The 24,679-nt window shown below is 45.0% G+C and overlaps 1 protein-coding gene across 1 annotated transcript in view; it reads left to right on the top strand.

The window, feature by feature from the left end:
- hecw2b (HECT, C2 and WW domain containing E3 ubiquitin protein ligase 2b) overlaps positions 1–24,679 on the top strand; it is a 57,480-nt gene that overhangs the window by 27,412 nt on the left and 5,389 nt on the right. Inside the window, 28 exon segments of the mRNA XM_036128536.1 lie at positions 1,521–1,570; positions 1,572–1,610; positions 1,612–1,650; positions 2,268–2,306; positions 2,309–2,345; positions 2,418–2,449; positions 2,451–2,588; positions 3,058–3,200; positions 6,607–6,707; positions 6,852–7,684; positions 7,783–7,933; positions 8,988–9,146; positions 12,976–13,077; positions 13,506–13,656; positions 13,962–14,065; positions 15,526–15,650; positions 16,319–16,504; positions 16,601–16,750; positions 17,378–17,480; positions 18,796–18,892; positions 20,236–20,319; positions 20,986–21,095; positions 21,193–21,313; positions 21,409–21,522; positions 21,593–21,745; positions 22,269–22,367; positions 22,446–22,575; positions 24,459–24,605. Of these exon segments, the coding sequence (XP_035984429.1) occupies positions 1,521–1,570; positions 1,572–1,610; positions 1,612–1,650; positions 2,268–2,306; positions 2,309–2,345; positions 2,418–2,449; positions 2,451–2,588; positions 3,058–3,200; positions 6,607–6,707; positions 6,852–7,684; positions 7,783–7,933; positions 8,988–9,146; positions 12,976–13,077; positions 13,506–13,656; positions 13,962–14,065; positions 15,526–15,650; positions 16,319–16,504; positions 16,601–16,750; positions 17,378–17,480; positions 18,796–18,892; positions 20,236–20,319; positions 20,986–21,095; positions 21,193–21,313; positions 21,409–21,522; positions 21,593–21,745; positions 22,269–22,367; positions 22,446–22,575; positions 24,459–24,605 (3,737 nt within the window).

The following is a 24,679-nucleotide window of genomic DNA, read 5'->3' as shown; positions in this document are numbered from 1 at the left end:
CAGCAACAGGTGGGGAAGGGAACCTGTGGTACCTTTCCTCCATACTGCTGAAAGAAAACTGTCCAGTCAGGCACTTTCTCTGGCACCTTATCAATGTACAAGGGGAATTATTGAAATGTCACACATATGTCGACTCACTATAGAGTAAAATAACTGGCTGAAGACCCTCCCCCAGTAGTGAAAACACATCAGTGGCTGTATTATTTCCTGCTGTCATAAAGCAGGACCATAACAGGACCCCCCCCCCCCCCCCATTCAATGTTCTGAATGATTGTGTTTTGAAGTTAGGTCTTGATCAAAGGCCTGTTGACACCTACTGGAACACTTGACAGATTTTTAACATGATTACCATTAATAAGGAATCGCAGAGATTTGGATCTGCTGCTGGCTAACCTCAGCAGGCTAAAAACTGGCCTAGAAAAAGTTATCTATACCAGTGGGTTGGGGGTTGGACATCTGAGTGGACCCGGCTGCTCCTCCTATTACTTCCAGGCTGGTCTGCTGAATTGACAGAATGAAAGATTATCTTTGGCAGCAGCAACGGTTGCCTCTGGAAACCAGATACCGTCTTCTTTTCTTAGCACCATATCTCTCAGCGCTTGCTATGACTTCATGGGGTTAGCTTGCCAGAATCCTCTTCTGTCATCTAAGCTTTAAACTGTCTCAGATGTATCTGGAAATGTGTTTGCCGCCCTCATCAAATCATGAATTAACTGTAACTAATCAAATTTCTGATTCAATTTAACGAGCCATGCCCAGGCCTGACCCATAGAAACAAGAAACCACTTAAATAGAATCTAACAACATCAAGAAGTCTGAAAGATCACGCCCTGAACAACAAGTAACAAAGTCATAGATATTTCAGTGTCTGGAAAGGCTTACAAGTCCATTTTGAAGGCTTTAGCACTCTAGACAAACACAGTGAGAACCATTATCCAGAAACAGAAAACATGGATTAACCTAACTTACTCATGATGATGAGAGCTCATTAAAGGCTCATTCATTAAAAGTCACAAAGGAACCTCGAGAGCTTTGCTTCCTTGTCTCAGTCAAAGATCATCATTCAACAATCTGAAAGAAAATTTCAATCACAGGAGGGTCCGAAAGCCAAAAAGATCGTCAGATGTCCCCCCAAGCCCAAGAAGTTCATGATCCACAATGCTGCCAGGAAAATATTCTGCGTACTGATAAGATTTGTGGAAGGTGTGTGTCTCTTTAAATCTGGTGTAAACTGATCACAGCATTTCAACGTCTCAGAAAGAGGGTTTGCAAACGGCCTAGTTAAAGTCTTTACCTAAATGCGACTGATACAAAATCCATCTTTAAAACTATCCTACATGCACACCTGGATGGCAGCTCCTCCCATGTGATGCAGAAGACTCGTTGGCGGCTTTCATAAACATTAATGGCAGGGTGGGCAACACCAGCTGTCAGGTTTAAGGGGAAATCACAGAGAACCTGCTTGGTTTGATGCTTTTCTGCTAAGCGGATGAATTGTTTCATTTCTTTCTCATGTGCAGGAAGTTTGTTTGGGTTCTCTTTACAAGCTGAGACAAAGATCTGTTTCAAATAGTTATCACGGCGTAAGTGGAGCGTTAAGGGCAACAACCTCCTTGCATCACGGTGAAGAACCCGGGAGTACCAGGAAGTGTGTGACTTAATACTTCCTTCTCACCCATAACCCGCTTGGCTGTGGTTGTTCTGTTCGTTGTCACACAGAGTCCAGACTCTTGTGATGATGCAGAGGTCAGCCTGTTAGGGATCACCTGCTGCCAATGTTTGCTGAGTCTTTGTTGAGCTGATAATACCTTAGCAAGCGTCGTTTGCAGAGGCATGGCTTCTCGTTCCGTCAGATGTCTTTACTTCTCTGGGTTCATATTTCCATGATTCTGATTAGAGCCACTGCCGTGATTTACACTATATGTCTTTTGTGACTTTTGAGTGAACAAAGGCACTTCTAGCAAAAATGCAACATTTGAAAGCTCTCACTGACGTTTATCTCATTAACACGCACCCAGAAGACAAATGTAGAAAAGCATTGAGCATCACGTTTATGTTTTTCTATCACTTGGTGAATGCTCATGGCATAGAGACGTAGCTCTGGGATGAAACTCTAAGCCTAGTGGCTGGTGGAATGTTCCATTGCTCTGATTTCTTTTCTCCATTGCTAAAGGAACGCTCCATGATTTTAGTTTTGTTTGAGGAGGTGAAGTGAGCAGTGACTGAAATCTCTATTTACCACGTGTTTGCTGCTTCATCTACATCAGGTGAGGAGTGAAGGGCAAGTGGAGGACCAGTCAGGAAGTGGAGCATTGCCGAAAAACTCGTCAGCTTCACCCTGTCGGGTAAGAGGAGCACCCCCACCGAACTGTTGTGGATGTTGACAACAATGATGCTTATAATTGTTCCTGTTCAAGATATCCGGGCGTCTGGGTTGAAGAAGGGGATGTTTTTTCAACCCGGACCCGTACCTGAAGATGTCCATCCAGCCGGGGAAGAGGAGCGGCCTCCCCAAATTCACTCACCACGGCCAAGAGAGGCGCTCCACCATTATAGCCAACACCATCAACCCTGTGTGGCACGGGGAGGTGAGCGCACATCTGCTCTGACACACCTCAATACCACCTGGTGGTGTTTTTCAAAAGTGCTAAGTGAGTCTTGATGCTCCTCCCGTCACTGGAAGCCATTCTTGCATGGCCTTGGTGTAGAAGGCTTTACATAGTATCTCAATATCAGCTGATTTTTCTGTTACGCCACTTAAAGGAAAGCAATAACATGTCCTTGAGCGCCCTCTGCTGAATGAAAGTGGTGATGGCCTTTGTAAAATCAGATTTTATGCCCTGGACCATAAACATTATATACGTAGACGCCTCGTTGGGCGGGTTCTACCTATACTGGGGATGCGTCAGAGCATCCACCATGTTGAATGGGGCAAGTCTGCTGTTAGACACAGACACTTAAACAGTATCAGAGGGACTTTAATCTCAGAATATACTTTATATTCGTATTTATATTCGTCATTTAATAGGATGCATGTTTTGTATCTGTTTTCTGTAGAAGTACACCTTTGTGGCTCTGATGACTGATGTGTTGGAGATTGAAGTGAAGGATAAGTTTGCCAAGAGCCGACCAATCATCAAGCGCTTTCTGGGTCAGCTGATCCTCCCCGTGCAGAGACTCCTTGAGGGGCCAGCAGTAGAGTGAGCTCACACACAGACTGTGAAACAGTCCTGCAGAACTTCTACGTTTAAAGAGCGTTGTCCACATGGAATACATAATGTGTCTGCAGATATTTATCCCTGTTGTTGGAAGAAGTACCAGCCAAATCATTTAAATGGAAATTATGAAGTCATTTCTCTTTGCACCTTTGACTTTCAAATTGTAAATTGGTTTAGGTTTTATGTGTACAACACAAATTAGGAGGAAGCTGGTGATAAACCTGTTCATCTGGTCTAAATGAGAAAAACGATTCAGAAAGTGATTTGTTGTAGGTTGTTGTGCAATTATACACTGCTTAAAGTTATTTAATGTTTCATAAATTACTCTCTGTCTGTTAAGTATTGTCTGGTGATGATCAGCTCTTAAGCTGATATCAGGACAATGGTTGAAAGGGATGAATTCAAGCACTAGCGATCTTTTAACAGCAATCTCTGCACACATATAGAATAAAGGAGTGGCAACTTCTTCAAGTTCAAGAATTTAATAACAGAAATAAAATGATCATCCAGAGAACATCACTAATTAATGATGTTTATCTGAATTAACATTATATTTATATCTACAAATCCTCTCTACTAGGCTTAACTAAACTACTAGGCAAAATTAAGATTAAAAGAAGCTAAGCTAAGGAACTATTTACATGCAAAAACCGAACAAAAGACAAAACAAAAGTGGTTGATCATGATCAGAATAACTCAGTGAATCCTTGTTCACTGCAGATCTGACTTAAAGATCATGGAATGGAGTTAAATTAGCTTAACTAATTTAGAACAACATTTGGTATGTGTTTCAATCCATTCTCAATGCAAATGCTGAGTTACACAAGACATTATTTGAGGAAATAACATTTTAAAGAGTGATTTGCTCAGTAAAATCATTAACTTTAGGGACGATTTTATTAATGCAATTATACCTCCAGCAGGCTAGGGGTCACTGTAGCGATTGGTCGCTAAAATCGGCTAATCCTAAAGTTAAACAAAATGGCTTTAAATCGACATTAATATTCCATACTAATGCGGTAATAACGCTCATAGCACTATGGAGCGATGGCGGAGCGAAACGAACAAGCCTTATGCTTGAAATTAGCTTTTTTTTTGTGCCTATCCGGGAACCGGAAGCTAATAGCTGTTTGGCTAGCAGACCTTCAGCGCTATCTTTAAAGACTTCAGCTTTATTTTTAGCCATAACGAGTGGGCCGGATAACATAAACATTAATATCCTATCAATGTATGAAGCCCTTGTGGAGATAACCTTTGTTATAACCATAAAAATGACATGGTATCAAAATGCTAATGGAAGCTATGTTGGTTAGCTCCCTGTGTTTAAATACACAATGTAGGCATTACACAAGCTTTCCAAACAGATCATGTAACTCTCCCTGCTCATCCTCTGCCAAACCTGTCGGTGCCTCGGTGTGAGTTCGGTTCACTTTGGCCAACCAAGGAAGAGCAGTGGAAAGCAGGGGAGACGTTGGTTCTTTGGGCAGCGGGCTAGCTGCTTAGCAGCAGCAGACATGAGGCCAGCCACAACACCGTCGCGATAAGCCTGCCCGATGTCCTGCATACAGTTTCTGAGCTCTCAGCTTGTCTGGTGAGGGAAGGCCACCGATCCACCGTGTCACGTCCGCTTTCCTGCAACAGCTGACAAAAACAAACAAAGCTGCATTCTTTACTTCGCGGCTGGTTGTGCAGAAGTCAGAGTGCAATTTAGCTTCGATTGGGTCGGTGAATCTCCGAACTCAATCGAGTCCTGCGCTCCGCAGACGACGAGTTTCTCCTCATTGCTGTCCCAACAAAACAGCAGGAACTGAGTTTCAGAGAGGAACATTTTTACTCAGCTTGTGGGTCTTTTGGGCCCCATGAGGCCCGCATGGTGGCTGGTGCAGGGCGGACTCTCTCCTCGAGAGTTCCAGGAAGGAGTGGGCGTCTGAGTCCGAGTCCCATGTGGCTTGGAGGGCATGGCTGGCTGGCCTGTCTAAGCCAGCGTGGGCCCTGTCCTCCAGAGCAGACCCAGGAAGAAAGTGGATAGTGACTGAGACTGAGTGTCTGGGTAGGGTTCATAGCTGGTGAGGCACTGACGTCATCAGAGTCAAATATATACACTCTACAGAGTAGACTCACTGCAAAGTGCTGAAGGAGACTGATTGAGCCAAATCAATTCACCAAGATACATGGAAAAATATTGATTCTTTGATGAAAAAAAAATAAAACTAAATTATTTGTCATTTGATTGGTAACAGTTTATGAGTTATGATGGATTTCTGCATTTGTAACACATTTTAAAACTATAGCCCACATTACGCACATTTCATCACAAAAACAAAACATGAATAATTATTGCTGTCTTACCTCTACTTATAAATTAAGTCCATGCGCAGCTCTTTCTGCACAAAAAATATCATCATTTTCCGGTAAAAGTTCTCTTTATCTTCTTCATTTTTAAAAGTCTCTCAGTCTCAGTGGAGCTCACTGCCAGGGAGGAAAGCCTTCCTTCATCAGTCCTGTTCCCGCTGGATGTTTAGAGTCTTTTTAGTGCTTTACTTGTTTAGCAGAACTCTGTAATAATACAGCCATAACTTGATGAATGAAATATTGATTATTAGCTGGTTGGAGGTCCAACTTTAACATTTGATCTGAGTCATCCTCTGCATAATTTAGGCTTCTAAACTCCCGAAAGGCTTTGAAAAGATACAAAAGTCAGAATTTAAAAGGAGGAAGGTCTTTCGGGTCCAGCAGGTTCAGACAACAAAAGAAAGCAGTCCTCAATAAACTGATAAGGCACGCCTTGTTTTTGGCCTGGGTCTTTTTGCATCAACTCGGAGTGAATCGGGCCCCTGGATGTGCCGTTCTGAACGACCCGGTGCCTTGCTCACTGGATGGGGGAATCCCAGCACAGTGGCCCAGAGGTCGACTCTCCGGGGCGACGCCAGCTGTTTTCATGCACCACAGGTGTTAGATGCTTATGGTTCCTCTCTTTGGAATCCAGAACCGGACTGGTGTCTTGATGGATCCGCTGGGTGTTGCTTTAACCACAGCTGCATTAAGACAGAACAAAAGACACTTCCTGAAACCATGAAATTTGATTAATAGGTTTGCATTTAAAAATACACTAAAACATTATCAAACCTTTAAATACCCTGCTGTTTAAGAGAAGGTTCTAACGACACAACTAGATAAGATACCAACGGCTGAAAGCAGTTTAATCGAGGCCTGCAGACAGGAACTGAATTAGCACAGAAGCACCGTTACCTTTAAGGAACTTATTTGATGCTCACGCAGAACCAAACAAGGTTTCAGTCAGCAGCTTCAGGCTCTGACATCTTCTGTGACTAAGATTTTATTCCAGCTCAGTATAAAGTTGTGTGTGTGTGTGTGTGTGTACCGATAGGGATCATCAGGTGAGCCACAGCCTGTGTCGCCGCCTCCCCACGGACCACGTCAGTGGCCAGCTTCAGTTCAGCGTGGACATCACTTCCTCCGGACACGAAGGTGTGTTTGTCTGTCCGCACGTCAGAGGTGGCTGTCAGGCAGCGTTGAAGCCCGTCGCAATGAAAAGTTTCCATTGTGGTGAACTGTGTTTTAAAATGATGAAACCCAGCCCACACTACCCCCCCCCCCTCCTCTGCTCCTCAGAAGCCTCCCCAGATGCTGTTGGGACCATCCTGGGCAGCGGAGGAGACCCCGGCAGCCCGTCTGATGATGAAGACCTCCCTCAGGCCTCCTCATCGTCCCGCGTCACAGCTGGACCCTCCCCCACGGGTTCTGACGACGGCCCCTTGTTGGTGAACGGCGTTTGTTGCTACGGCGACGACAGCGTGTGGCAGGAGCCTGGACACGCGGGTGGGGGCGACCCGCCCCCTGCGGCTCCGGGGCTCCACGCCCATCGACAGGTGTCCCTCAACGACTACCTTGATGCCCTCGAGGGCCCCACAGGTCCCGGGGACCGACCTTCGGTGGGGCCCCTGCCGAAGCTGCGCTCCAGCTTTCCCACTGACACGCGGCTCAACGCCATGCTGCACATTGACTCGGATGAGGACGAGGACCCGGGGGGGCAGCACAGGGAGCCGTCGCAGGAGACCAGGACAGAGCCTAGCTCGGACTCTGTGAGCAGGCCAGCTGCACTGCAGAGCGAGGGATTAAAGGAAGACGCTGGCGCAGGAGAAGGTGCCTCCGCTGCTGCTCAGCCTCAGGGTGGGCCTCCAGAGGCAGGAAATGAAGGAGCAGCTGATGGAGGGGAAAATGAAGACTCTGCTCCAAGTGGAGCATCTGTAGCTGGGGTTGAAGGGGCTACTGGGGCGGTGACTGGAGAACCCTCCACAGCTGGAGGAACCTCATCCCAAAAGCCTGCCGGTGAGGCTGCTGCAGCCGACCCACAGGGGGATTCAGTCCCTGAATGTTCCTGTCAGGAGCAGAGCAGCAGGATGGGGACCTGTAGCCCCTCGCTTGGTCCTCTTTCACCTATTCAAGTAAGCAGAGTGGCTTCTTTTGACTCCACAGTCAACAGCTCGCATCTTACAGGGGCGTCTAAACAGTTCTGCTGCGTCATCTCCTTCTCTGCCACCAGGAGGTCGAAACAAGAAAAGAACTTGCTCCAAAAGCGGAGGAGGAAGGGGCGGAGTCATCGAGCAGCGAGGCAAACGGGCCGGTTGGTGCATGCGCTCCGAGCTGCAGCAGCAGCAGCAGCGCCGTGGGAGGAGCGGGCAGTTCTGAAGCTGGTAGGTGGTTTCACAGGATGCTGCAACCTGTGGACAGCCTGTAAGTCGACTTAAAAGGAAACGGTGTCTTCATCATCATCATCAGTGGGAACAGCAGTGGTCACCTTCAACACACACCCCATGCCTTGGATAGTTTTAAGACGTGATGTATTTAAATGATGTTTAAGGAAGCCCAGCCAGTCATTAGCTGTTCAGCAGTCCCTCCTCCAGTTTAAAATACACTTTCACCTGTATATGAAATCAGAATCGGCTTTGTGCACCGTCACAGAATTTGGTTCACAGCATACAGACAGGAGGAAGTGCAGCCTACTTATTTTGTTCCACAGCGGTCGTTCTGACTACTCTAAAGGTGTTCATCGTGTTAATCAGAGAAGAAACTGTGTCTGTGGTGGATGGTCTTAGAAAACAGCGCCCTGTAGCACCGACCAGAGGGTAGAAGTCTAAACAAACACCAGACAGACTGAATGGTGGCAGTGTGGAAGATGACCAGCGGGTGTTGTGGAAGGTCGGACTTCATCAGTTGCCACAGGCAGTATAGTCTCTGCTGGGAACGTCCAGCATGGCGGTGTTGCTGAGCATGGTAAGCAGAGGGAGTGTTCTCCAGAAGTCCACCGTCATCTCCACAGTCCTGAGCAGGTAAAGCTGTGGATGGTTCTGACCAGCGGACCAGCAGATGCGTCTCCTGTGTATATGCAGACTCGTCATGGTCCCGGATCATCCCAGGATAATGGGATCATCCCAGGGTAGGGAGATGACCGGCCCAAGCACTCAGCCATGGGGAACTACATCACTAACTCTGGTGGATGATGAAGCTTTATTGGTAACAAGAGCAAACTAGGATTCATCAGGCAAATGATTTAAAGCAGCCTGGTTTCCCTAAAGTGGAATTCAACCCTGTGTAAAGAATGCTGTGAGCTACTGGATGAATAAACATGACGATGAAGCAGGAAGGAAGGAGCAAATGTTGCTGCAGATTACCTGAGCGAGTAGAGAGGAACATAGCAGCACCTATGCAGTCAGTCCCTCACATAGCTGTTGTCTCTGTCTCCGTAAGGCTCCAGGGCTGAAGGCGGGGACGAGGAAGGGCGGCCCAAAGGAGCAGAGGTGTGGAGGAGGCAGTCCCTGCAGGTGTCTGCAGCCCGTGCACTGCGCCAGGAGGAGGCCGGGGCTCCACTGACTGACAGCAGGACGTTGCTTGGTGATGGAGAGCTTGGTGAGGTTCTTGAACTAACCTTCAGGGTCCTTAACCCTCTTCTCAGTTATTGCTCTGTGGATAACATCAGCATGCTTAGTTGGGCTTCACGTTGGTCCCCCTCAGCCACTTTAGGTTGGGATCATCAAGGGTATTGTGTGATCGTAGGCTGGCAGTTAATCCGTCTTCTTTGCAGAATTGGTAGAGTTCATTTAAATTGGTTGGTTTGCTGGCACAGATTAGAAGTTTTTACTGTGTGCAAATGTTCACTGCTGTTAACGTAAAAGCCTTCAGGAAGGTGATCGCAGACACTTGAAGTTATCTATTCTAAACCCAGTTTAATTGGAACATCCAGCCATTCCAGTTTTTATATGATGTTGAAGGATGTTGGGTTAGTCCTCCCCCCTCTGTCTTTCATTTATTTTCTACAAAGTAAGAATGTTTAAACTGGACAAATGTCCATTAAAACGTGAAAGTGTTCTGTCTTCAGCTCCTTCTCAGTCCTGGTCTCTGTGGACACTGGATCTAGTGTTCTAGCAGATTGCAGTTTGTGGGAGGGATCGTTAGCTGCTGGATAGGTTGTGAACTTCCTTAAGGTGCAAATCAAACAAGTGATTTACATGTTATCCCTGAATATAAGTGTCATCAGTCAAAAATGCTTTATAAACAGGAAATAACATATATAAGTTACTTCAGACTATAAATTGCACTGGACTCTGCGCATTGATTTAGAATTTTATTTCACACAATCCAACACTAGAAACATTTAATCTGGTAAGGCAACTTATTCAGTTATACAGCTGCGTCCACAACCAGCTGAATAATGGGACCTGCCTGGGAGGTTGAATGGGGAAAATTAGCATAACAAGCTACAACTCCACCTGGGAAACTTCTCGTCAGCACATTTCAGCGTAACGGGCCGTGATGCCTTCAGGGAGCGCTGGACGGTTTACTCACACGATGACTTTCAAGAGTCTGGCGGAGACTGGGTGTGAGAGGCAGGTATATAGGCAGAGTCACAGGTGAAACTCATGCAGCTAATTACGATCAACGCAGGTGACGCTGCTCCCTCTGATTAGCAGAGCACTGAGGATCTAATCACATATAGCACATGGAGTCAGAGCAGTGTTACACTGAGGGGGCAGGGTGGGCCCAGAAATCAGTGACTCCTCTAAGTAACTCAGACTTATGTGCTGCTGATGTCCACGATGTCCACTGGGACACCCTAATGTGTCCTGCTCATCACTCCAGGGGCACCGTAGTCCTGGACAACACCTTTGTCTTTACAGAGCATCTTCTCAGCGGGTTTTAGAAAAACACCTTCAGAACGTCTGCTGGTGTCTGGTTATGTACCACCACACGACTGTGTGTCACTGAGTGGATGTTAAGAAAACAAGTTTTAAAAAAGCATTAATGCTACAATTTAGATGTCTGGCAGGTTCAATTTAGCTATTTAATTTTAGGTTAATTCCTCATTAAGTTGTGTATGTTTATACAATGACCGTTTAATTTAGTGAAATAAAGCATAAAATCTGGGAAAGTTGTGCCGCAGTGTGCTGTAGTAATTTCTGTCCCATGTGGGGAACCTGAGATGTCTCCATTTCTTTCATTTCCTTCCACCTCATCCGTGTGATGCTCTTCCTCCTCCAGCATTATAGTACCATTAGACCCGTGCTTTTCTAGTCTAGTCTTCATTTGTTCATATAGAAAGAATCCGTTGTATCTCTGTATTTTTGTCCTGTCCATAGAACTGCTCCCTCACTGCGCTCACAGACAGGCTGGATAAGGGGCTGGAGGCGTGGTAGAGTTGTGTTGCCTTCAGTAATAGTTGGAGGTGGACATTTATTTAGTTTCTATCTTTTTTTTATATAATTTAATACGCTATAACCCCTTAAACCTAAAGGTTGGTTGTGTCACCCTGTACCACAGCTGCCACCAAGCGTGATACCAGGCATTGGCTATTTGTCATCCATCCTCTATTTTACACAAAAGTCCCTATTCAGCCAGAGTAGATGATATGTGAACATTAACAAACTTTTTAAAGTGCTTTCACAACATCTCAATAGGATTTAAGTCCGGACTTTGACTAGACCACTCCTGAATCTTCTATTGGCCTTCTTTGAGCTCCTTCAGGGGTGGACCTGGTGATGTCCTTTGGATCAGTGCCCTGGTTAAAAACCATGGTGAAGCAAAAGCCGGACATTCTCCTTCAGGATGTTCTGTTAGAGAACATAATTTATGGTTCTGTTAACTATAGCAAGTCTACCTGACCCTGAAACAGCAAAGCAGCCCAGACCATCTTAGCACTCTCCATTGGAGGCTATTTCTGAGCAGTAGCTCTGATCTGTTATTCAGTCATGATCTCTGACCTTAACTAAGACAATGAGGCAGAAGTTTAGATGTTGGTTCTGGGTTCTCCAGTGACCTCCTGGATGAGTCCGTTCTGCACTCGCAGAGTCATGTTGGTGGACTGGGAAGGTTCTCCGCCGTTCTGTATTTCCTCCATGCGTGACAACGGTTCTCTCTGCAGTTAGCTGTAGTTCTTCCAGACTGACAGATATCAGTGACTTTGTTTCTCATCTGTTCCTGGAGCCATTTATATTTTTCACAAAGGGACCAGGTTGGTTTTCATCGTTTTAAAAAAAACACCTTTATTAAAAAAATAGAAAATCATTTGAAACAGATTTTTGTACCTACTCGGGTTATCTTGATCTAATAAAAATGTGTGTGATCAACTGAAACAATTACTTAAAGGGAGAAGAAAAATGAAAAGAAGTGAAAAACTGTAGAAACCTAAGGAAAGACAATGCGCTGTACATATTGTAGCCGGTACATTGAACTTTAAATCGGCTACAGCTGAATGTTGGCCAATCGCTGCACCGTGAAGGATGGCAGACGTCTCATACTTAGCCCTACTGCTATTACCTGTACGTTGCCTTTACCGCAGCACTGGACCAATGCCCTGAGCAGACCCACATGTCACATCTGGCCATGCATGCACTGGAGAAACGAGGATGATGGGGTTATTGGATGATGTTAGCGCACAGTACTTCAAACAGATGTATTTTATCATTTCCATCCATCCATCGTCTATACCTGCTTATCCTTGTTATTGGGCGTGAGGCGGGGTTCGCCCTAGACAAGTCGCCAGCCCATCGCAGCGACACTCACAGAGCAATTTACAGAGCAATTAATCTAACAGCAGTCATTCTGCAATGTGGGAGGATGTGGAGCGCCCGGAGAGAAACCACATCTGGATGGGAAGAACATGCAAAGTCCATGCAGAAAGGCCACGATTGAAACACACAATCACAATCAGAATCAAGTTTATCAGCAAGTAGGTTTGCACTAACAAGGAATTTGACTTGGTGTTGATGGTGCAGACAACATATATATATATATATATATATATATATATATATATATATATATATATATATATATATATATATATATATATATAATACACACCCTGTATAAAACAACTCAGGGCCTTTATTTCTTCACTTCCTGGCAATAAACCAGACTAAGTGTTTCCTGTTTCAGGTCTGTGAGGATTTATCAAATTTAGTTTGATTTCCTAAATGCCAGAATAATGAAAGAGAGAATTTCTGAAACGGACAAAAGTAACAAAACAAATCTTCAAAGATGTCTCATTATTCTGTCACGTAGCTGCTGGAAATGATTTTGTACCTGATCTGAAACGGGAAGCGTTTAATGTCAGGCGGTGAGAAACAGGCTGCTTTTCATGCAGTGTATCTAATGTCTTATTGAAGTGTACATTAATACCCATGAAAATGTGAGATGTTGGCGAGCTGTGACTGATTCAGGTCTTGTATGTTTGATGCAGGGGCCACAGCTCAGGTCAACGGCCATCAGTCTGTTCGATCGCTGCCCTCCATCCGCCATGACATCAGCCGCTATCAGAGAGTAGATGAGCCTCTGCCACCTAGTGGGTGTTTGCATGTCCTACAGGGAATCTACGGGAACATTCACAACATGCCATGCTTTTATTTTTGTAGGACACATTTTCAGAGTAGCTGTGAAGCTTCACTTGCAGGATGATGTTACTTCTGAATAAAGATTTGCCACCTTCTGGCAGAAGACATGTACTACAGCAGCAGAATACTTACTACAAACATTGTTAAAATGAAAATAGAGAGGGAGCAGGAATTCAGTATGATGTCCCAGTGAAAGCGAGGGTGCTTGTTAACTCTAACTTAGTTCTCTGGAGTCTTTGCTGTTAGTTTGATTGGGTCAAATGTAGGAGCAGAATGTTTCCTGCCTGCTTACCTTCATTACCTGCATGTTGGGAGTGTGTGGCTGGTTGTGTCGTCGGCCATCAGTCGGCAACCTTTCCCCTCTGTCCTCCTCATCCAGATTGGGAGGCTCGCATCGACAGCCACGGCCGCATCTTTTACGTGGATCACGTGAACAGAACGACGACGTGGCAGCGGCCCACCGCTCCCCCCGCCCCGCAGACTCTCCAGAGGTCCAGCTCCATACAGCAGATGGAGCAGCTGAACCGCAGGTGAGAGCCGACACCCCGGTGCCAGGTGTGGCACAGGCCGCAGTCATCCCAGATTTCCTGGGAGGATGAGAGCTTAGGAGGTTGTTCTCTTTCTCTGATTGGACGAGCAGACACCACTTATCACTGCCTCTAAAAGTCCTACTTAGGAATAACTCTGACAAGGTGTCCACCAGTGCAGATAACTTTTTTAAAGTGAAACATGACATTTAATGGTAAAAAAATTAAAAAATTGACCCATTTTTCCACCTGTACACTATTCTCAGCTAATATTTAGCATTAACTGAGACATGAATCCACATCTGCAGGTATCAGAGCATCCGAAGGACGATAACGAACGACAGCAGACAGGAGGATCAGCCAGCCTGTGAGCTGCTTGGGGATGAGACTGACATGCATCCCTCTGTTCCAGGTAGTCCGCTACCCGTTCACTACAGCGCCTTGAGAACAAAACAACATACCCCTCAAGGTCCTACATTTTGTCTTGTTAGAACCACAATGTGTTTAAACAGTGCAAACTAGCACATAACTGGAAAATGGAAAGAAAATTCGGTGCATTGGAGGGTTTGTTCACTAAAGAGTTATTATTCAATTCAATTCAATTGAATTTAATTTTATTTATATAGCGCCAATTCATGAAACATGTCATCTCAAGGCGCTTTCAATCAGATTATGCAGATTGAAAGATTATGCAAGTCAAATTCAATCATATTATACAGATTGGGTCAGATTATACAGATTGGTCAAAAATGTCCTATATAAGGAAACCAGTTGATTGCATCAAAGTCCCGACAAGCAGCATTCACTCCTGGGGAAGCGTAGAGCCACAGGAAGAGTCATCTGCATTGTACATGGCTTTGCTGCAATCCCTCATACTGAGCAAGCATGAAGCGACAGTGGGAAGAAAAACCACCCATTAACGGGAAAAAAAACCTCCGGCAGAACCGGGCTCAGTATGAACGGTCATCTGCCTCGACCGACTGGGGTTACAGAAGACAGAACAGAGACACAACAAGAGAGACAAAAAAGCACAGAAGCACACATTGATCTAGTAATCTGTTCTACATTAGATGGTAGTAGCGGGTGAGCCGTCTTCTCTGGATGATGTCACAGTTAACAGAACGCCAGACCAGGTGTACCTACTATGAAGAGAAAAGAGAGAGAACAGAAAGTTAAAGCAGAAATGACAACACATAATGCATAATTGAAGAACAGTAGAACTCAATATAGTGAGAAAATTAGATCCTGATATACTCCAGTAACCTAAGCCTATAGCAGCATAACTATAGAGATAGCTCAGGGTAACATCAGCCACTCTGACTAGAAGCTTTGTCAAAAAGGAAAGTTTTAAGATTAGTCTTAAAAGTAGACAGGGTGTCTGCCTCACGGACCAAAACTGGGAGTTGGTTCCACAGGAGAGGAGCCTGATAGCTAAAGGATCTGCCTCCCATTCTACTTTTAGAGACTCTAGGAACCACCAGCAGACCTGCGGTCTGAGAGCGAAGTGCTCTGTTAGGAACATACGGGGTAATCAGAGCTCTGATATATGATGGAGCTTGATTATTAAGGGCTTTATACGTTAGAAGGAGAATTTTAAATTCTATTCTTGATTTAACAGGAAGCCAATGAAGGGAAGCTAAAATTGGAGAAATATGATCCCTCTTGTTGATTTTCATCAGAACTCTTGCTGCAGCATTTTGGATCAGCTGAAGGCTTTGAACTGCATTTTGTGGACTTCCTGATAGTAAAGAATTACAATAGTCCAGCCTTGAAGTAACAAATGCATTATGAGGTTTTGGCATATTATTCCTCATTCCTCAAACATCTTTTTCCATCGTTTTTGTTCCTGACGTTGTGCGTTTCACCCTGCAGAGCTCCGGAGGGACACCAGCGGGGCTCAGGCCAGCTCCAGGTCTCGCATCTCCTTGCTGCTGCAGTCCCCCAGCGCCAAGTTCCTCACCAGCCCCGACTTCTTCACTGTGCTGCATTCCAACCCTGTATGTAAACCACCAGTCCAGATGTAACCCATGAGACTCAGACTCAGTGGATCATAAAAGTGAACCATTGTCTATCTAAAGAAAACAGCTGGCGGTATCTTCACTCCGAAGCTTTCTTATCACCACAGACCGCCTTTTCTTTCACTATCAGACTAAACATGGCCTGTTTTAGGTCAAGGATGACATCTATCCATCATACGTATCTGTTTATCCTTAGTGGCTCACGGCCGTGGGCTGGTGCCGTTCTTCACTGGGCAAGAGGCAGGGTAGACCTGGACAGGTGTCCTGTCCGTCATAGGGCAGCTCAGAGACTGCCAAAGAGGGTCATTTACAGAGGCTGCTTACCCAGACTACCAAAGTTAGAGCTTTTAAAAAAGTAATATTCAAACTTCTTTAAAAAAAAAGTAATCTCTCATTCTGGCATTATCAAACAGAAACACTGTTGGTGATCCTAAATGATCTAAAACAGGAAATTTTTAGTCCAGTTCTCTGTCAGATAATCTTCTTATAACTGTATGTAAACAGCTGGTTTCTACTGTAATTGCCACACCCTGGCATAGTTATACATCATTGTTAGTTCTCCAGACTCTGACCAGGGTTGTTACTCGTCTGTTTACATGACTGGTGACACACTCTGATTGTGACTCTCTGTCTGCCTGTGAACCCAGAGTGCCTACCGCATGTTCACCACCAACACATGTCTGAAGCATATGATCAGTAAGGTTCGCAGAGATGCGCACCACTTTGAGCGCTACCAGCACAACCGCGACCTGGTGGCTTTCCTCAACATGTTCGCCAACAAACAGCTGGAGCTGCCCAGAGGCTGGGAGATGAAGCACGACCACAGCGGCAAGGTCCGGCTGCCAAACAAAGCAGTTACTTTGTCTCCACGGGTCCAGATCTGGGTCTGGAAAAAACTCATAAGGGTATGACATTTTGTGCCTCTGCAGCCTTTCTTTGTGGACCACAACTGCCGTGCCACCACCTTCATCGACCCCCGGCTGCCTGTTCAGAGCTCTCGGCCGAGCGTCCTGGCCCACCGGCAACACCTGACCCGGCAGCGCAGCCACAGCGCTGGGGAGGTCAGCCCGCGGCAGCTGGTAAGACCGTACAAGCTGCGAATTCACGCTGTCCTTTGTCATCGAAAAACAACATGTTAGGGGTTATTACAGCCTAATATGTCCCTCACACATAGCAGCAAAGCAACATAAGGGGCTTGCCCACATGTTTTTCACATGTGTGCCAGCCAACTTAGTCCAACATCATTTTACGGTGCTTACGGCCGTGGTATGTTGTCAGAAACTCATTTATTTTTGAAACAGGTATCAGCGCACCACGAATAGCTGGCTTTCATCTTGAGTGCAGAATCATGTGAGATATCCCAGACGAGCCCCCAATAAATTATTATAGGAAACCTAGACAGAAAGGGGGAAAGCCAGCATGGTTATTTTTTCATGTGTTTACGGTAGAATAACATGTGTGATAAAGTGATACAGAGGTGCAGTCAGCGCTAGCTGGATATTCCTGAAGTTAAGGAGTGAAAAGCGTGTTTTAAAGAGCAACAATCTGTTGTTCACCAGTTGTTGAAAACAAACAGGTCACAGATCTGTCTGACAATTAAAAAGGCCTGAATACCTTGTCCCTACATCATGTCATGTTAAGATTTCACCTAGAGCGCATCAGAAACAAACTCCTGTTGTCTTCTACACGTCCTCCTGTCTTTACAGGTGGGTGAAGACACGCGTCATCCTGGTCCTCCCGTCTTGCCACGACCGTCTAGTACCTTCACCTCTGCTAACCGGGGGCAGTGCCAAGAGGTCGTCCCTGTGGGTCAGTATTCAGACAGACAAACATGCAATCACACATCTGCTGTCAGACAGCTTAAAAGAAATATCTGATGTGCTACTTTTTGCTTTATAGCCTTGGTATTAAACTTTACAGCGTTTTCTCTTTTCCTGCTGACCCCATGGACTGAAAAAATCCTTGTCCTGTAGTGACTGGTCTACTATTCTTTGCAGGGGGAGCAAATCCCATTTTAAACCAGGATTTATGGAGACATCATCGAGTCTTAAGTTAAATAATCTGATTTCTTGAAGTAAGCCCAGAGCTAATCCAACTTCCAAGGAGGACGTAAATGAAACCTGGCAGATTTAACTTAAAATTAGAATCCTGTTTACCACATGGTGCTCGGTGAACATAGATTGACAAAGGACAGCTTAGAGAAAGAAGCGATCTGCTGAATGAATTTAATGAAGATGATTAAAGTGAGCACATCCATATGGGCGTAGCTTCTGTCTTTGCTTCGAGTCATGTAACTCAAATGATAGGAATTCTGCTAACTCCATTTTTTAGTAGTAGTTACCCTTGAGGATGTTGGATGTTCCTCTTTTGGACTTTAGAACAATCTTCTTAAAAAATGAATCGATGTTCCGGTTCATAAAACCAATCAATCAAGCTTGTTTTGTAGACTTTAGTCTTGTGTAAAGTGATACTCTCGGTCGGAATTGCCAAGCACGCAGCTGCTGCAGGGAGACTACTGGATGTGTTCAAGGCAGCAAACAATTCAGTGGAGCTCATGGAGTTCCACTGCAGCTACAGTAGCGTTATTAGTCTGCCTGTCTTCATTCTACCTGAGCTCACCTGAGAAAATCAGAGCGTTAACATAAAAAGAGACCAGAGCTGCAGCATGTTCTACATCCAATAAGCACAAGTAACCTGGGGAAGATGGAGATGCTCCCACCAACACCGTTTAGAACAGCTTCGTAGGTGCTGGGTCATCATCACGGTACCGCCTTCCTGTGTCAGGGGTGTGTCCTAAAATGACTTAAAAGCAATTATAATTTACTTATGTTCCATACTTTCACAATTAGTTTTTGTTAATTAAATCTTGCGATATACTACACCCTTTAAGAAGGTTTTAAAGAAGTAAAAGTCTGCATCAGAGCCCATCAGGGCTAGAAGGAACTGTTATAATATGGTCAGTGTCTCCTTCTGAAACACACTAAGTGTAATATCCATAATGAGGGAGGTGACATTTAAGGTTTTACCTAAACTGATGCTTTATTCTGCTTTTTAAACTTTTTTTTGTAATCTTTGTAGCTCTTTTTACTGAATGAATCTCCCACTCGTTTCTTGTCTCATTTAGCTTACAACGACAAGATCGTGGCTTTTCTTCGACAACCAAACATCTTTGAGATTTTGCAGGAGAGACAGCCGGACTTCAGCCGAAACCATGTGCTCAGGTACAGGGACACGTCTTCTCTCGTGGCCGTAGTCTTTGACAGGATGCATCTCTGTTTGTTTGCTTTTTAAACTTAGTGTGAGATGTCTGGACGTGGGGATCGAAATTATTCAGGAATCTCTGAACAGTGGAACAGTTTACACCTTAAAAAAAGCCAAAGTCATGATTTCTATCTGCTAAATGCCAGAATAATTAGAGAACCTTCTTTTCAGCTTTCTTCTAAACCCATCCATTAGTTTCCATCCATTTCTACAGGGTTTGGTAGAATAGCTCTTCCACTTCAGACGTGGGTTAAACACTCTGGGTTTCCTGCACATCTGCCCACTAATGTTCTCTGGCACTGAGATCAGGACTCTATGGTGGCCATTCCCAAACATGGACTTTGCTTTGGTTTTAGTGTCCTCAGCCCAGGGGACATATCTAAGAAAATGTAGGTCTTTGTGGCAGAGGACATCTGCAAACTAGAGTCTGGTTTTTATGTTGCTTCTTCTCCCCTGAGTGACCTTTCAGCCCATATCAGTACAGGACTGTCTCTTGCTAGCTTCAGCAGCCAGGTCTTCGGCTTTGGTTCTGGTGTATATGCATTTCACAGCAGGACCCGTTCCTGTCTCCACCACAGGGACCCGTCTCCTTCCTGAACAGGATGATGGGTGGACATTCCCATGCTGGTTATAGCGGCATTTAAATGTTAGAACAGATTAACGTGGAACCTTCAAGCATCTGGAGATTGCACCCAAGAATGAACCAGACACGCTAAGGTCCACATTTCTCTTCCTGATATCTTAACCTTGGATTTTTCCAGCATGTCCCACAAGGAGAGGAAGTGTTTGGGCTGTTGCCTTAAACTACGTCCACAGCTGGACCTCTGTTTCACTCAAAGGTTGTGAATCATGAAGTTTCAGTCTAGAAGCTTAAAAAGCCATGCCATCACCATGTGGGCTTTAGCCAGTAGATTGGAGACTTTCCTAAAAAAAAATCTCTCTTAATATTCTGGGATATAGCTCATATAAATCATCTTGAAAATCCTAACAGAACCAAAACAGGAAAAGTGTTTTTTATGTATATTTCCACCGTGGATGTCAGTATCTGTCGTTCACTGTATTTGATCAGCTGACTAGTGGTTCTGGAAAGGGTGAGCCACGCTGATTTGGTGATGTTATAAAATCAACCTTTAGTTCCAGATCAAGGTCGCTGGTGTAGAAAACTGAAACACTTCTTATTTAGAATTTAACAGGATTCTGCAGATACCGATGGAGTATGAAAAAGTAAGGAAGGCAAAGGAAAAGCTTGAAAGAGGAGAAATCGTCTGCATGGAAACTGATGTACTGTTTGATGTGCACACAGGGAGAAGGTCCAGCTGATCCGCAACGATGGAGTGTCAGGACTGACCCGACTGTCAGGAGATGCTGACCTCGTCATGCTGCTGAGGTGATGATAGAGTCTCTGCCTCACTGCTTACTTTTATTTGACGTAGTTTAACACTTGTCCCCAAATGGCAAACGCTGGTCCACATCTGCTCACCACATACATTCTCATCCAGACACAGGCTGCTAATTAGGCTTTGATAGAAAGACCTTTTACCCTTCGTTCCCTTTTCTGGTCCACTTGGCCACTCATGGTACAACAACGGGTGGGATTGAGAACAGGGGGTCTGTGGGACGGCTGGTTACCCCGACAGGGGGAGAATGAGGAGCCAGACCAGGAAAGCCTCGTCATGAGGCACCCAGAGCAGGGCCGGACCATAATTCAATAACAATATAAATCCATCCATAGACGTATATCAATGATAGAAAAAAAGAGGGTCAATAAAAATGTCAATAGAGTAACAGTTCTCCTATCTTTAGTAATGTAGCCATGTAGGTTAATATTACAGTCATTAGATCCTCCCAGCCAATCACAACGCAGACCCAGGATGCTCCGTCACTAAGCTCCGCCCCCTTCAAAGGGTTCAGAGAGCACGTGTTATTTTTTCTTTTTTTATAAGAACGCACCATAGGAGGGCAGCACCCTTAGGCCCAGTTTATACATTTTATGTGAAGAAAGTTAATTTTGTGGTGAGTTACAGCTGAAATGTTTCTCTGTGTGCCCCTGCAGTCTGTTTGAAGATGAAGTGATGTCCTACGTGCCTCCTCATGCCTTACTTCTCCCCAGCTACTGCCAGTCACCTCGGGGGTCCCCTGTTTCCTCCCCACAGAACTCCCCAGGTATCTTACAGACCTACTACTTCCTGGAACCTTGTCCTTAAACATGAGGACCTACAGACTACTCCTACAACCACTGCCTTTCCCTGTCCCCCTGCAGGAACTCAGCGGGCCAATGCCAGAGCCCCAGCTCCTTACAAGAGAGACTTTGAAGCCAAGCTGCGCAACTTCTACAGGAAACTAGAAACTAAAGGCTACGGCCAAGGCCCTGGGAAGCTAAAGTAAGCTGAATGCATGTCTACACGTGTCCTGCTGCACCTTCTTTTCCTTCCTGGCTTACAGTTCTGATGCCGTCTCCCTGTCTGTGCATGTAAAGACTGAGTATCCGTCGGGACCATCTCCTTGAAGACGCCTTCAACCAGATCATGTGCTACTCCCGCAAAGACCTGCAGCGCAGCAAGTTCTACGTCAGCTTTGTCGGGGAGGAGGGGTGAGTGGCCCTGCGCTAAAGCAGTCTCAGGAAGAAGACGTCTGAGCATTAACCTCTGTGGGTCTTACAGCTTGGACTACAGTGGCCCTTCCAGGGAGTTCTTCTTCTTGGTCTCCAGGGAACTATTCAACCCGTATTATGGTCTGTTCGAGTATTCAGCCAACGACACCTACACCGTTCAGATCAGCCCCATGTCGGCCTTTGTGGACAATCATCATGAATGGTAACACACACACACACACACACACACACACACACACACACACACACACACACACACACACACACACACGCATACACACACACAGACCAAATGAATGTGGGCTAGAGAAACTCTTTACCTTTTTAATGGAGCCGCCCAATCAGAAGAAGAAAGGAGATTTCTCTGTATTTTTCCCAGTTATTTTAGAATCAAACCTTTGGGTTTGAACTGAAGGATAAACAAGAACTAAACCACTGATAGGATCCCAAATCCATTGTATAATCAGCCAATGTGCTACAGAGTAGCTACATGAAAGGAAAGCAAATATTATGTCTCCAAAGATAAACCCTTCCTAGAGCCTCTGATTATCAAAGATTGCTCAATGTGTCACTGGGACAGTGAGAATTATTTGGCTCTCACGTTGTCTTGAGATCTGTAGCACCGTTGATCTTATTTGTGCAGGAAAGACAAGAGAGAAGTCAAATCCCAGGAGCTTCTATCCACTGGACACATAACCGTCAATCTTTCTGCTTTCCTGCCTCAGGTTTCGCTTCAGCGGCCGCATTCTGGGTCTGGCTCTGATCCACCAGTATCTGCTGGACGCCTTCTTCACCAGACCCTTCTATAAAGGCCTTCTGCGCATGTACGTCCAGCCAGCCGCAGTGAACCGTGCACACACACCCACCTGCAGTCAGTCATGGTTTGCCTTTCCGTTCTGCAGTCCCTGCGACCTGAGTGACCTGGAGTACCTGGACGAGGAGTTCCACCAGTCCCTCCAGTGGATGAAGGACAATGACATAGAAGACATGCTAGACCTCACCTTCACCGTCAACGAGGAAGTGTTTGGACAGGTCTGCCTCTGACAATGCCAACATATCCAAACATGTGCCGCCGCCTCGTTAGAGAGTGGCCAGCTAACACTCAAGCCAAGCGTTTGGTCACTAATGTAAATAACAGGCTGGTAAATACAAAAAAGGCCTTTTCACATAATGATTTAATTCATTCATTTACATCAAACCAACCTGGCCTTATGGAAACATAATTACCCATTAAACCAGCAGCCACCCTCCAGCCTGGACAGGAACTTTGACTAGGCCACATTCTCCTTTCTGGTAGAGAGCAGAGTTCATGTTTTCATGGGGAAAGTCTAGGATCTGAACAACCATCATGTTATGGAGCGCCATAGGGCTCAAAATGAATGAATAAATAATACATTGTCAAATAAGTATTTATTTCAATAAATAAGAGATAAATATACAAAGTGACAATAAAATTATGAAATAACACAATGCATATAAAAGTTATATCCTCATAATTATGAAATATTTTTCATTCTTGTTTAAAAATGTGCAGGATAAAGGGAAATTTATTTCACATAATGTTTTTGACATAATGATAAACTATTATTGAGGCGTTATTATTGAATTGCAGCAGCAGCATGGTGTTTTTGCCAGTGTCCTATTTATTTCATAATGAGGCTTTTCAGCAGATTCACTCCGCTGCTGATCAGCATCAGTGGGTGGGTCCTGCAGCCCTATTGGCTGAGCCTTAAAAAGTGATTCGTTTTTTCCTGGAAGGCTGTGTTTGTACACTGATGATGTTACAGCGGGCGACGAAGGCTGTAAACTGCTTTAATCTGGGTAAAGCAGCAGCCAATCACACTGCTCGCTTTGCTCTGTTTCTCTTGATTGGCCGGTGATTCAGCTGAAACGTGTCATTCTGAAATAAATGGGCCATTGTGAAAAACACCATTATGATATAAAGATGACCTTTTTCTTTCTTTATTTCATTTTGAGCTCTTTGGTGTTCCGTACCATGTTTGACTTATGGGATCTGATTTAATGGCAGATGTTTTGGTGGGTTCATCCCGTTTGAAGTGACCTCACAGTCAAGTCCCAGACTTCCTGTTTCAGGGTTTCCAGCCAGTCCTTCATGGATCTCCTGCCATGTTTTGGGTCTTTTTCCAGGGTGCAGTTCTGCTTGGTCTTTATGTATTATCTAGATGGTTTTGCATTTTCCTAAAGCTCCCTCTGATACATGGTAGAATTCACCTCCTGCTGCAGCAAACCATGCCCCTCCCACCTCCATGCTGTCCTAATGGTATCAGGTTCTCCATCTGGAATGCCCTATTTGGTTCTGGGGTCCAACCGGTTCAGTTTTCTACTGACTCCTCTGTCCAAAGAACATTATTCCACAAGTCTTAGTCCTGTTCTACACTTTCTCTGATAAACGGCAGTCAGGCCTTTATGTTTAACAACTTAAACCTGTTCAGCCTCATTGGGCTCGTACAGGCATGCACCTTCATATAAAGAGTTGCACGGTTAATAGTTTGGAGTCTTTCAGCTTGAACGTGCTCGGGTAAACCAGAACTGGGCACGTTGGCAGCTGCTCAGCATGTTCTCCCCTTCTAGATTATTTTACCAACTCTGAAATAGTTTACTTCTAATTTGGGGTTTTAGGACTGTTAAAATAATGCTAAAGATGATTATATTGGTCAACATTAAGATAAAGATTCTTTAGGTGATTATTCACTGATTTCCATCCATCCATCCAGTTTTCTACTGTAATGATATATGCTGCAGATATGTTTCTGTATACCCGTCTGCTGCAGGTAACATACTGTAACATACTGACTACCCAGAGCTACTTCGCAGGACCCCAGTTCATGTGCACTTTTGTCCAATCTTCAGAGTCAGGCCGGGTTTTGGCATTGACCCGAGCATGCTTTGTGCAGATCACAGAACGGGAGCTGAAGCCTGGCGGGGGGAACATCCCGGTGTCAGAGAAGAACAAGAAGGAGTACATTGAGCGGATGGTGAAGTGGAGGATAGAGCGAGGAGTGGTTCAGCAGACTGAAAGCCTGGTCAGAGGCTTTTATGAGGTGCCCATCCCTCACACAGCTTGTGTTCAGCATGTTTAAATCTCACAGAGTAAAATCTGACCTGTAGTTCTTTG

The sequence above is a fragment of the Fundulus heteroclitus genome, chromosome 24, assembly GCF_011125445.2.
Source record: "Fundulus heteroclitus isolate FHET01 chromosome 24, MU-UCD_Fhet_4.1, whole genome shotgun sequence".
NCBI lineage: Eukaryota > Metazoa > Chordata > Actinopteri > Cyprinodontiformes > Fundulidae > Fundulus > Fundulus heteroclitus.
The sequence above is the reverse complement of the archived record's forward strand: the minus strand, read 5'-3'. Positions and strand labels throughout refer to the sequence as shown.